At 35.2% G+C, this 13,596-nt stretch overlaps 1 protein-coding gene across 1 annotated transcript in view; it reads right to left on the bottom strand.

Moving 5' to 3' along the window:
* Positions 1–13,596, bottom strand: part of DNAH7 (dynein, axonemal, heavy chain 7) — a 205,444-nt gene that overhangs the window by 102,911 nt on the left and 88,937 nt on the right. Inside the window, exons 34-40 of the mRNA XM_004674839.1 lie at positions 13,355–13,486; positions 11,844–12,068; positions 9,822–10,019; positions 7,654–7,809; positions 6,487–6,655; positions 2,370–2,496; positions 838–1,057 (exon numbers count right to left, since the gene is read on the bottom strand). Coding sequence (XP_004674896.1) covers positions 838–1,057; positions 2,370–2,496; positions 6,487–6,655; positions 7,654–7,809; positions 9,822–10,019; positions 11,844–12,068; positions 13,355–13,486 — 1,227 coding nt within the window. The remainder of the gene's footprint in view (positions 1–837; positions 1,058–2,369; positions 2,497–6,486; positions 6,656–7,653; positions 7,810–9,821; positions 10,020–11,843; positions 12,069–13,354; positions 13,487–13,596) is intronic.

Raw genomic sequence — 13,596 nt, 5'->3', positions numbered from 1 at the left:
GATTTGGTGATGGGAAACCCGTGGGGATTACAATTGAGATGAAAAAAAAAAGTGCAAAATGATGTAAAAATAAACTTTTTAATAATAATAAAAAAAAGAAAAGAAGCAAAAAAAAGGTCTAGAGATGAAAAGACCTTTTGAAATGTATGTCTCTGTCAAAGAATATGATTTTAATACAGCAGCATATTACCATCATAAATTTCTTACATTATTAAACTTAAATAGCTGTATTATTTATATATAGACATGAAAGGATATTTTCACTCCCACTTTATAATAGCATTATTTGCCTAACATATCATACTTTCAAAATAGTTAACTTATTTTTAATGCATTATTTTTTGGATTCTGTCTCCATTTTCTCCCTCCCTCCAAAAGTTTTTACACAAAAGTGTTCACTCATGTACCTCTTTCCAAAAAAAAGAACAAAATATGTTTTTATATAGTTTTTATGTTCTTATAACTATTTTGCTTGGCAGTTCTCTTGGCATCTAATAGAACAAGTAATGCTTAGAAATATGTACACTTCTTAGAAAAACAGCTCCATGAAAAATACCTCATCTCAAAATTATCTGAAATGATACTAACAAGAATTAAGGCACTTAAAGGAGATTTATACCAGCAAAATGATAACTACATCAAATAATCTATAAATTAACAGAAATTTCTAAAAATTAGAGATAATTATAGTGTCATTTTTTATTATCTTGATTGTTGGTCAAATGCCAAATAAGTGAATGTATAATATAGAATGCTAAATATATCTTTTTACCCAGTCATCATAACAGTAAGATCTTTATTTCTTGCACAGTCATACTTCACTCAGTGGAAATTTACCTCATGAACCCAAAGTCGTTTAATCACATCTTTGGTTTCTGCTGTTTCTGGTCGTGACAAACAAACTCCTTGAATAACACGGGAGAAATCACGGAGGTTGAACAAGTAATGAGATTTAGCTGGAGTAGGCAGGAGATTCTTCATTGCTTCTTTATACAGTGTCATAGTACCATTTACAATTTGTGTGGTCAAATCTAGGAAATCATCTGGAAATTTATAACTTAAATTTTTTAAATAAAAGGAAAGAAAAATGTTAGTGGATACAGAATTATGATATGATACATAAGTAACATTTAGAATGACTAACACAATTTTTGTTCTGATTAAATAATTTCATTTATTTTATAGAATTACTTGTTATAATAATGAAATAATTCTAAGTTCTCTTGAAGTCACTTTCCATTCATTATTTTATGTCCAATGAGTGAATAGGACTAATTTATTACATTAGTTAATTTTTTAAAAATTTAAGTAACACTGTGCATTATAACATTATATAAATTTCAGGCATGTAGTTTTATAAATCAACATGTGTAGAGAGTACATTAATTTCACCTCTAAAAATTCACTTCTAATCTTTACCATATAATTGTCTCCTAGAACAGATAGAATTTAAAGGACTCAAAACCACTTAAAACAGATAAGGACCCCAGTTTGTGAAACTCAAATCCAACATCCACTGACAAAAGCTTTCTAAACTCTTTTATTCCCTGGTATTCTCAACTGTACAGAGATAGAATCTGTGAAATATACAGCAAGATGGGTTTTTTGAAAGGGAGAGAAGACAATTAAAATACAGACAAAATGAGGGAATGAGAAAAACAAAAGGAAGCACTGTAAAGAAATTGAAAAGTGAGTCAGGATAAAAAAAATGGTAAAGGGATTTTGATTTGGATAGAAGGAACATGGGTAAAGAACTTCCACTTAGCAAAACTGACTATGCTTAACTTACAGCAAAACAAGAAGCCTATTGTCCTCCATCACTAGAAAGGACAAGAAATGGCAATATCCTGAAAATGGACATCAAAGAGCCATGATGTCTTGCACTGCCCATGTTTACTAGGCTCCTGACCTATCCCAACTTGTGGGGAAACACTGAATTTTTAGAGCTAGGGAGTAAGGCTTCTCCAGTTCTATACCCCAAGGTTACACTCAACTTGGACACAGATCCCTGTAGAACGAGAGATTTCTACCAGAGTGCATTTACAAGATAAATGTGGCGTGCATTTCCAGCATAACAATGTTACATGGTAAAGATTCAAAATATTGGCAATACACAGAATGAATAATTTATATGGAATTTTAGACTATAATACAATAGTTCAGACAGTAAATGAAAAAAAATGGAAAGATGTACTGGTCCCACTGTGTAATATTTCCATAAAATGGGAGTAATGGAGTAGTTTTACCTACTATTTTTTTTCCTTCTAGGGATGTACTCATAGAAAAGCTTGAGGAGCACTATTTGCAGTGATTTGCTTCCAAAGTCTCTTATGTATCCTGATGGACAAAATAATTTTAAAATAACTTACCAGATTTTTAAATGCCAAGTTAAGATTCGAGAGAAGATTGTAAACATAGATTTATCACTAAACTCATTGATGGTTATAATGTTGAAATGTCTCATATATCGAGGCGTTACTGGATTTCGACCTCCACCTAAATATTAAAAAGGATATATCTTGATAATGTCATTAGCATATACCAGAAGATTTTCTCTAAATCTCACGTTAAAAAAAATAAAAACCATGAAAGATAGACAAATCTATGGGACACAGGGTGGTTAAGCATAATACAATTGATTTCGACTAACTTTATTGTGTGTATCATCTTTCAGTGTAAATGTATCATAATGTTACAAGCTTAAATCTATTGTAAATTTACAACATTATACTTCAGTTATATTGCAATAAAGCTGGAATGTAATTTAAAAAATAAAAGAGTAGGCCGTCCATGGTGGCGCAGTGGGTTAAAGCACAGCACTAAGAAGCTAAAGCCACTTCCGCATGAGTTCGATCCCCACCTGCTCCGGAGGTGACCACATGGTGTGGCAGACCTCTGCTGACCCACCCGCTGCTCCCCTCAGCAGTGTACTTCGTTGATCTGCCTGTTCTGCTCCCTGCTCTGTCTCTGGTGAAGCCTCTCACCGCCCCTGAGCCTCTGGCCTGTACCCCAGTTCTGTATGCATAAATAAATAAATCTTTAAAAAAAAATAAAAGAGTAATGCAATTGTTTGTATAACCCCAACCTCAACACAGTTTTTACCCCAAACGAAAGGTGTTACTTTTCTAGTTGGAGTATTTGAATTAACTCAACTTATTAAAGGTAGTCTTCAGTTTCCTCTTTCATCAAAAGAAGTCAGAGTAGGTCGACTCATTGCTCACAGTATGAAACCATAAATATTATCATTACAGTACCCCATTAAGGTAGAATATACAATACTAATATGCTGTATGAAATATTACTGGTATGATAAATCTGGTCAATCTTACTCACCAAGCTTTAGGGTCCTTTCCAGATCACTGAAATTCAGTATAGCTCTGGTACCTACTAATTCTTTCTTTATATATTGAGAAATCAATTTTCCTAAGTCGAGCCTATGTGGTGCTATGGCCGCTTTGCTGGCTACTTGCATTTAAAAAACATATGGGAATATCTCACTATCATAAAAATGGTATTTTTAAAAAATGATGTAGTATATCATTTTATAATATTGACTAATAGCATCTTTAAACATATGGACAAATTTGCACTTGATTTTTAAAGGGACTCTATTATGAAAGCTTTGGTAAATAAGTGAGTTTAAAGCATACAATTTCTCTAGTGTGTTTTGCAGAAAATGTAGATCCATATTTTATATTTGCTTAAAGCCAGGTAAATTGATGCTTAGCTTCTATCATTAAATTATTTCTTGTTGACTCTGAAAACATGAGTAGTGTGTGAAAGCACATAATTGGTTTTCTATAGATCAAAACAGTTATGAATAGCACACATATACCATACATACATATGTATGTATGTATGTATTTTTAAAGATTTATTTATTTATGCATACAGAACTGAGGTGCAGGCCAGAGGTGCCGGGATGCTGAGAGGATTCACCAGAGGTAGAGTTGGGAGCAGAACAGGCTGACTGATGATGTGCACTGCTGAGGGGAACAACAGGTGGGTCAGGAGAGATCTGCCACGCCATGTGGAACCCCCACCCCCACCCCAGCTGGGGATTGGACTCAAGCTGAAGTGGCTTTAGCTTTGTAGTGCTGTGATTTAACCTGCTGCACCATCAGGAAGGGCCAACTGTACATATTTAGAAGGCTATAAAGAACATTGATTTGCATGGGCAAGTTTAAGAAGATGGTGAAAGGGGTGCAGGACAAAGACCATATACGCTGGATCTGCCTTCAACCTTCCTTTGCAGGGAACACTCAGAAATGGTGGTAGCTCTCGAAAATGCAGTTCAAGAAGACCTCATGGATTATTCATGGATTCAGCCTATTCTTCTATCCTCTATAAATAGGAAAATATTTACAGCCTATTACTCTGTCTAGTGCCTGGCAAAGTAAACACATAGTATAAATGATGAAGTGATGGCAGAGAAGCAAAATAGAACTGAAGTCTGAGATGCAAGACCAAAAGTCTTTAAGAAAAAGAAAGAGTGGAGGGAGCTTTAGAAGTGGCCCAGGAAATGTCTTAGGAGAGTTTACTGATTCAGAACAAACTGTATGCTTTAAAGGTCAGATACAAGTCAAGGAACTAGAAGACAAATATTAGGGAGTCCCTGAAAAAAAAACCACAAAAAAATAGTTATTAAAATAAAAAATAAAATAGCCTCTAGTGTTTGGGAAGAGAAAAAGTATAACGATGTCCAGTTACTTGAATCAAGTCATTTTACATATTCCAGCATAAGAGATTTTCCCTACATAAAGATTCTTTTGAATTATAAGTTTATATTAAAAAATTACAGGGTCATTCTACTTGTTATATCCTTCTTAAATTCCCCTCAAATGTTGTCTAATGCCAGACTCATTACAATGGCATTTCTCTGGGGTGATGGAAAGATGACCTCTGAAGCAGGGACAGTTTATGCTCTTAAATTTTCAAGGATTGTGGGCCCTCCCTGGAGCATGGTGCTGTGTTAAAGCACAGCACTAAGAAGCTTAAGCCACTTCCACATGAGTTCAATCCCCGCCTGCCCCGGAGGAGATCCACATGGTGTGACAGACCTCTCCTGACCCACTCGCTGCTCCCCTCTACTCCCCTCAACAGTGCTCTTCATTGGTCTGCCTGTTCTGCTCCCCACTCTGTCTTTGGTGAATCCCCTCACCCACCACACCTCTGGCCTGTACCCCAATTCTGTAAGCATAAATAAACCTTAAAAAAATAGTTCAAGGATTGAAATAAATAAAAATGCATTGCTCTATGGGACTCCAGGTTGTCAGAAAGCAATTACAGGAAATGGGTAGCAAAGTCCAAAAAAACTGGGTCAAAAAGGATTTGAAAGAGTTGGTCAGAGAATTGCCCTGACAAGCACCCACCCATTCTACAGGCTGACAACTCGGTCCCCAGGCATATGTGCAGACCAGTGGCATGTAGGAGACTGGCCTCAATCACAGACTATTGGGGGCAAAACAGGCAGGGTCCAAAGGTGGGAGCGGCGTTGGTGAGCGGAGATTCCTAAAGGGGGAAAAGGGGAGCTGGTGCAAGGAAGACACCGGAGTCAGAGTTGGGTGCAAGTCTTCCTGCTCATCTTTTTGCAGGTCCTTATATATACTGTTTAGCAAGATTTAGTTACAATAATGCATCAGGTAAGTTAATAAGAAATCAGCATACAAGTTCCAAAGGAAAAGGGGAACAAAGCATCCTCTTTCTGCTACTTTATGACATATTATACTATCCATCTTTGTGATAACTTTCATGAATACAGATGTTGAATTATGACTTCAAAGGATCAGGGTCTGGGAAAGGATGAGCTGTTAGCAAGGAATTTAGGAGTCCTAGGGAAGGAATAAATTGTGTTAGCAGAGTTGTCAGTGATAGACTAAAGAAAAGCTAATGGCTAACTTAAGGTTAGCAGAGAGTAGCTATTGTTTGTTTTAGGAAAAGGTTAATTAAGACTAGCAGAGAGTAGTTAGTGATTGTTTTAGGAAAAGAGTAAATTAAGAGGAAGTCACATAATTATGCATTAAGCAAAACCTGTGTTGATAATGATAGGAAATTGTCCATGGGTCCTTATGCCCTGGGAGTTATCTAAGATTCTCTTTTTGTTTCAAAAGACCAAGGAAGCTTTCCAGGAGTCTTGATGCTCCCGGGGGTCTTATCTCTCTAGGAGCTTGCCTTTTGTCTTCAGTGAAAGGATTTTCCTGACCTGGAGCAGCTCAGCTTGTACTTTGCCCAGGCCAGGTAGCCAATTTAGAGCTAAGGCAATCCAGTTACAAACTGATGTTGCTACAATATTTCTGATATTATGATTATATAAAAAAGGGAGGTCATAACATAAGTCAGCAATGGAAACTCCAATTTTTCAGAGCATTCCCTATCTTCAGTCGACAGAAGTTGCATAGCTGTGTCAGTGGCACTTCCCTTCCCAGCTACCTCTGTAGATAAGAGCCAGAGTGACAATCATTATAATGACAAACTTAGAAAATGTACCTGGAGGACCCATAGCACACATGATTTGAATGTCCACTAGTCGAATCATAGAACAATCTTTGAGGTCATACCAATTCCAGTGATCTAACCACTGTCTGAGTAACTCAATGGGAGGTTGAGCGCCATATACCTCCCGAGCAGGCATATTGACATCATCTACAAAGACAACCTGATTATAAAAAGAAAAGTTAGAAATTATTAACATTTTAATATAACTTTTATATTCTATTGATTAAACACTGTTGAGGCAATGGATAGATTATCTTCTTTAGAGTGGGTGAAAAGTGATGGTATCTTTTGAAATCAAGAATAGTATCTCTTAACCATGTTCCTAAGGACTAGGAAACATTCTCATTACTGAACTTTATAGGCTAGTAGTATAGGAATTATATTAATCCTCATATAATTTGTTTCTTAATAAGGCTTATAAATTACTCTTTTACATATTTGATACATTAAAATAAATGAGAAAGGTGTGATTTTAAAGTGAGTATAAATGCTGAATGAGGTTGAAGATGAGAAAGGTATGTTTCTCGGCAGAGAAACGCAGCTAAATCAGTTGACAGTTGAGTTGTTTAAAGGCCTAGAAGAATAAGTAGAAAAGATTTTCTAGTAAGTAAAAACATCAATGAGGGAATTAGGTAGATAATTTTTCAAATGAATATTTTAATTCAAAGGGCAAGTGCTTGTTTTTAATGTCAAGTAGCCTAATACATATACAAATATGGTCACGCTTTTAGGAAAACTTCTTAACCAAAATTTCTGATTTAAAAACACTGTACAAGGCCCTCCCTAGTGGCGCAGCGGGTTAAAGCACAGCACTGAGAATCTAAAGCTGCTTCCGCATCAGTTCGATTCCCGTCTGCCCCGGAGGTGACCACATGGTGTGGCAGACCTCTCCTGACCCGCCCGCTGCTCCTCTCAGCAGTGTACTTCGTCGATCTGCCTGTTCTGTTCCCCACTCTGTCTCTGGTGAAGTCTCTCACTGCCCCTGAGCCTCTGGCCTGTACCCCAGTTCTGCATACACAAATAAATAAATCTTAAAAAAAAAAATACTGTACAAAAAGATTTCCTGCTCTAGTGTATCTGGTTTCCTCATTCCGACGTGAGTGTGCCCATGTACAGGACCATTGCGGTATCACAGATGAGGAAACAGAGAGCAATTACCATTTTCTTGCCCAGTGGAGGCCCAAAAACTCCCTTTCTTCTTTTGTCCAGTTTTGACATGATAATATTCTGAGTTTGAGTTGCTGTAGTTTGTGCTGAGAAGTTAATGAGCAGCGGCTTGTAGATGTCTTTATTGAGTTGATTTAAAAGAAAATTCTATACAACAGGAAATGATATGGTAAGCCATGGATGGACTTATGTTTTGATATTTCAAAATAAACACTATGCAATGGAGTTCACAGACTAATTTAACCTTTACGTGTCATGACATAGAAAAAGACTGGATTCAACGGAAACAGTTTCCATGTCAATGGAGTCTCTATTCAGGTGCAGTGTATTTGGCTTTTTTTGTTTTCCAAAACCACCATGCAGAGTACACATTCCTTCTAAACATGAGGTCACAGGGACTTAGAGGAAGGAACCTTAACTGCTCAGAGATGGGATAAGAATTCGGACTGCCATTTGTCTATCCCATCAATATCCATTTTATAAAAGTTTATTATCTTTTCACTTACATAATAATTTGTCTGACTGCAAATTAGTATGCTTAAGTGATATGATTGCATTTTCAAGATGGAATTGTCTGGGAAGCAGGTTGCATCTATAGTGATTGTTAATCAAGATGTTTTGTTCTATAAATCACCTTGTACAAGAGTAATGAAATAGCAAAATATTTGCAACCTATTTTTTAGGGAAAAAATGGTTTATAAAATAAAATGCAAGGTACATTCCAAGTTTTATGAGCGGTCTAATTTTTTTGGTCTGGAAAGTTTATTGCCTGGGCTGAATTCAATGATGTTACAAAAGACAAAAGATTTTATTTTTTCCAACCAGTTTTTAAGCAGCCCATGTCTCTATTCCCTGTCTCTTAGTGGTATTTGTAGTATATCCATTTTTTTCCATATTTTTTTTTGTTTAATTCAGACCAAATCAAGACTTTGATTTAAAACTAAACATCCCACACCCCCAATACCCTACCCCTGTTGCTCTTGGATATTCCTTGATATATACTGTACTTAGTTTCTGATAAGCTTTCATTTCAATCTGTTGTGAGAAAGATTATTTGATAAATCCTTAATTTATTGATACTAGGACAATTATTTAATTACATTGGGCATTATTTACATGCCCAAATATTGTCTACAAAACTTAAGTTTTCAATTAAAATATAAAACCAATAAAAGCTAGAAATAGGCACTGTACTAAATTGAGGGAATGTGAGTGGATTGGGAACCAACAATGAAGGAGGGAAAACTGATATCTCTTTCACTTTTCTCCACTTTACTTCCTATCCTGTACCCTTGCATAGGCAGAGAGGTGGATCTATTTCACCGACACCACTGTGGTCTCTCTTGGTTTATACTGTCCTGTCCGTGGGCATGGCAAGATCAAAATGTTTACTCTCTGAGTAGAGCAGACATGAAGGTTCTTTAGATGCCCCCACAGGACCATCCACACTGTATGGTTCTCTCACATAAGTCAGGTGACATATTTACGAAGGAAGTTTCCTCCCTCCCTACCATAGGCAGTCATCCAGGATGGAATTACAAGAATGTGTAAGAACACTTATCTTCCACATTGTTCAACTGAATCATGACTTACTTTCCATGCCAAAGGCTAACGTTATCATTTATGAGTATTTCCAGTCAGCTTTTTGCCTTCAGAAATCTTTAACTGGAGACAAGAACTGGTCTTTGACTGACATGAATCTCTAAACTCAAGGGAACAGGGCCTGTGTCAAGTTATTGAAATTTCGGACATTATTTGTCACAGTAGCTACCATCATCTCAACTAACACACAATGTGTGATTCCAGAAATCATTCAGAAAAATTAATCTTAGTATTACAGAAAAACCCCTTAGATATTAAATAATTAAAAAAGTTAAATAATTGTAATTAATTGAAACATACTTTTCAAGGGTGAAGTTCTTCACACTGAACAAGCTATACTTATTAAAATACCTAGACAGATGTGACAATAATTTAGTGATGTAAAACAGCATCATATCTTTAAGCAATATTCCAAAAGTAGCAGACAATTACACAAAAAATTCTGTGACTTCAAGATCAAAATGTCTGAGTACTTTTAAAGTATTGACAATTTCAGGAAGTTTTAAAAAATAATATCCTTAAGCACACTTTGATATAGAGATTTCTATGAAACTTACAATAATATAAACACTCTTTCCAGTTCCTGTTGGTCCTACAAATATTGAAGGTTTCTGATGAGTGGTCAACAAACCCATTAAATTAGAGTATCGAATTGTGTCCAGAGTTGGTACAATGATTTCATTAAACAGCATATCTTTAGGAATTGAAGGAGCGTCTTCCAATTTCTTTATCCATGGTTCCCATCTTCCTATTCCCTATAATAATAAACAGTCAAATAGTGTATGTTCTGTTTTAAACTACTTTTAAAAGCTCTGGGAAAATTAGGCTGATATAAATAAAAAAGAAATGGCAATGCTGTGATATTTTTGATACCTTGAAACTACCACAAATTATACAAGCCAAAGATCAGTTATTTCAGTAAAAAAATTAGGTTCTTTAAAAGCACTGAAAATTCAAACTAGTCAATAAAGAGTATGGACAAAAATTCTATTCAAGAAATGTTAATCAATACAGAATTGTTGCTAATTAGAACATCAGCTACCCACTGCTTGACATTTATTTAACAGTATTTACAACATCGGTTTATTTTAGGCAATGTTTCCTTGCTTTTAAATTGAACTAAGTTCACATAAAATTTACTTTCAACCATTTAAAAATGTATAGTTCAACAGGGTTAATTATATTTACATTGCTGTACAACAGACCTCTGAAGCAGAGATTTCTTAGTATATAGTATTATTATGAATTGAGACTATACAGTATCTTTGCACCCCATTAGCTTGTAAAACGTTTAATTTTCTGTGATCACAGCAAAAAATATTTTTAAAATACCATGTTAACTCTCTCTCCAAAGAAAAAACAGCACCACTGTTTTTGTTTGTTTGTTTGTTTGTTTTTCCTTACAGAATCAATGGTAATTCACAACTCCTGGTCACTCAAAGCACATCAGAATTTAGACTCACCCTTCAATTTCATTTTCATATGTCCTACAAGCCAACTGACTGATGAACCTACCAGTTTCAAACATTCTGGGTCCCGGGCCTTGACACATGGTACTCTTTTGACCTAGTCTTCTGCATGACTGTCCTCTGAGCAGTTAGGAAGTTAATGGGGGCAGCAATAAGCTTTATTCATTTCTGTATCATCTAGTACAGTGTTGTGTATATTTGAGGCTTAATTCACATTAGTATGAAAATTATACAACAACTTCAAGAGCTTTATAGAACTGTTGAAGAAGTATTTCTCTTTCTATTCCTGACAGACTTTTCTAATAGGACTCTCTTTTCACCGAGTAGGAAAGATTGAGATTCAGAAAACCTAAAATGGGAAGTTGGAGATTATGTGATGGTGGGGAAATCATGTAATAATCTGAGTCCCAGTTTCTTCAAAGGTATATAGAGAAGTGTTAGAAAAATGACAGTCTCGTAAAGAAATATTAGGAGATAAGTGATATCTTTATAACAGGAAAAGGATAAAACTGCCCATTTGAGGTATGGTGTGATCCCAATTCACTTAACATATGTACATATTTAAACAATATATATTCCTACATTTTGTCCCCAATATCATACTTGGGAACTGTTACACATAAAAAAGTAAATAAACACTATCCAGGTTGTATAGTCCACATCATTTGGGAAGTGCTGAATTAACACTATGCCAGTTATGTTTCATGGGCCTTCTTAGAGGCTATGAGATGCTAACATTTACCATGAACCTCCAGGATATGTTCTTGAAGAGTATGTGCCTAGAGCAGGACTCATAATGTGTAATTTTACTTAATGAGTACAACTGGCTTATTAAGCATTATTATCTCATTTTATCAGTGAGGAAAACAAGCTTCAGGGAGATTAAATAACACTACCAAGGCCATGCAGAAAGGAACCCTAGAAAAGGAAGGCTTTACTAGGATTCAAACCCAAGTGTGTCTGACTTCACGTGCACACCTTACTACATCCACTACTACCTCTTAAGGTGAACAGTGGTGTTGAAGGTGACTATACAACCATTGTGCTGAGTAGGTCTTGGATGACATCTTGCCAGGCTGGCAGTCACAAACCTTTCTTTAGAAGACTTACCTCAGGGACAAACTGATAATCATAAATTGTTCCTTTTTCAGGAAATGGGACAGTTAGAGCTTTTGAAGATGTTTGTTCGGTACCACTCAGTAATTTATATTTATTTCGAGTTAGTTCAGTAATTGGACCATCCATTAGTTCTCGAAGAATCTTATTAAAATTCATTCGATCCTCATCTTTACAAGAAGCACCAATGGACCAAGTCAGTGAAAACAGAAAAATGCCCTGTATTGGAGAGGTGCAAAGATAAATTGTGAAAAGCTAATGTATCCCTCAAACGTTGCTCATTCAGATTAATATCGCTGAAAGGAAATGAGTAAACAAATATCTAATAGATTATCTCAGAATTTTTATAATATTTAGTTTTTTAGAAATCAAATTGCTTGCCTTATAAAATCTTACTATTGGAGAAGATAATACAATGCAAAGTATGAGCTTTAGCCATTGTGAACCTTAGGAAATTAGTCTGGGAAAACTCATGCTATTCAAGTATATGCCAGTGTCTTGATAGTTTAAAAAAAAGAGATAATACTACATTAAGGTTTAAGGTATATTTTAATAAGAAATATTCATCCCATAATATATCTTTTTATTTAAATTTTAACACAATGCTATATTTATAGTAGAAAGAATTCATATCCTTTCTTTACTTATTGTTATAATTATCTGAGCTTTGATTACATAACTATTATAAAACTGACACCCTGTCATCTATCTAGTTGCACCAGACTCAGAAGAGGAAACAAGATGACAAGAATCAGCACTAATTGCAAAAATCATTTCCTTGTTTAAAAAGAAAATCCTCCTTTGAATGCCACAGCTTATATAGTCTTGATCATGCTCATAGAAGCTGGGGATACTCCTTCAACATTGTTCAGCTATTCCTAGATTACTCACAGACTGTTTCTTTCTGAAAGCCACTTAAAAGTAAATTGCCAATTTCCTAAAATAAAAGTTGTAAGAACACAGTTCTATATATTGACTATATATAGAAATGCTACCATTAGCAACACATAACTTTTGTTAAAGAGGATTCACTGCCCAGTGATAATATTTTTTAACTATGTTTATGGCTCATGTATTTCCTTGCTTTCCTTAATCCAAATTATATTTATATACTTAAACAGACATTTAACATATTTACCTCTCATAAAATAGGGAAGAACACCAAGAAAAAAATTTTAATTATTATGAACTGGAGTCTGATGGGGCGGTGAATCTCACTATCAAGTACTCTGATGGTTACTGAGATTGGTCAAAGGACTCAAGCTTTGAGCGAGAGATATAAGAGGAGCTCAAGACTCCTCCCCAACTTCATGATGCAACAGAATAGCTAGTCAACGCATTTCCCTACCACCATGTGGTATTTGGACCTTTTTGTCACTATTCAGTTACTATTCATCATCTAGTCTCCAAAGCAGGAAGAAAAATTATGTTAATTATTTAACTAACATTGAGTAAAGCAGATATCTGTCTTTCTATTATAAAAGTCAAAGAGAAATGATGTTTACCTCAAGTAAAGAATAAGTTTCTCGATCATTTCTCTCTTTCACTTTGACATCATCAGCAAAATCATCCATAAAACAGTCTATTAGATTCATTAAGGATCGAACTAAGTTTGTATCTGAAGTTGGAGATAATTCCTGAAAATATTAGAAAAAGTCTAAAGCAAATTAAATTAGATGCTAATTAAAATACCACCACATAGTACATATACACAATGGAATATTACTCAGCAACCAAAAAAAAAAAA

Source organism: Condylura cristata, unplaced genomic scaffold (genome assembly GCF_000260355.1).
Source record: "Condylura cristata isolate star-nosed mole 26May11 unplaced genomic scaffold, ConCri1.0 scaffold00002, whole genome shotgun sequence".
Classification (NCBI taxonomy): Eukaryota; Metazoa; Chordata; class Mammalia; order Eulipotyphla; family Talpidae; genus Condylura; species Condylura cristata.
The sequence above is the reverse complement of the archived record's forward strand: the minus strand, read 5'-3'. Positions and strand labels throughout refer to the sequence as shown.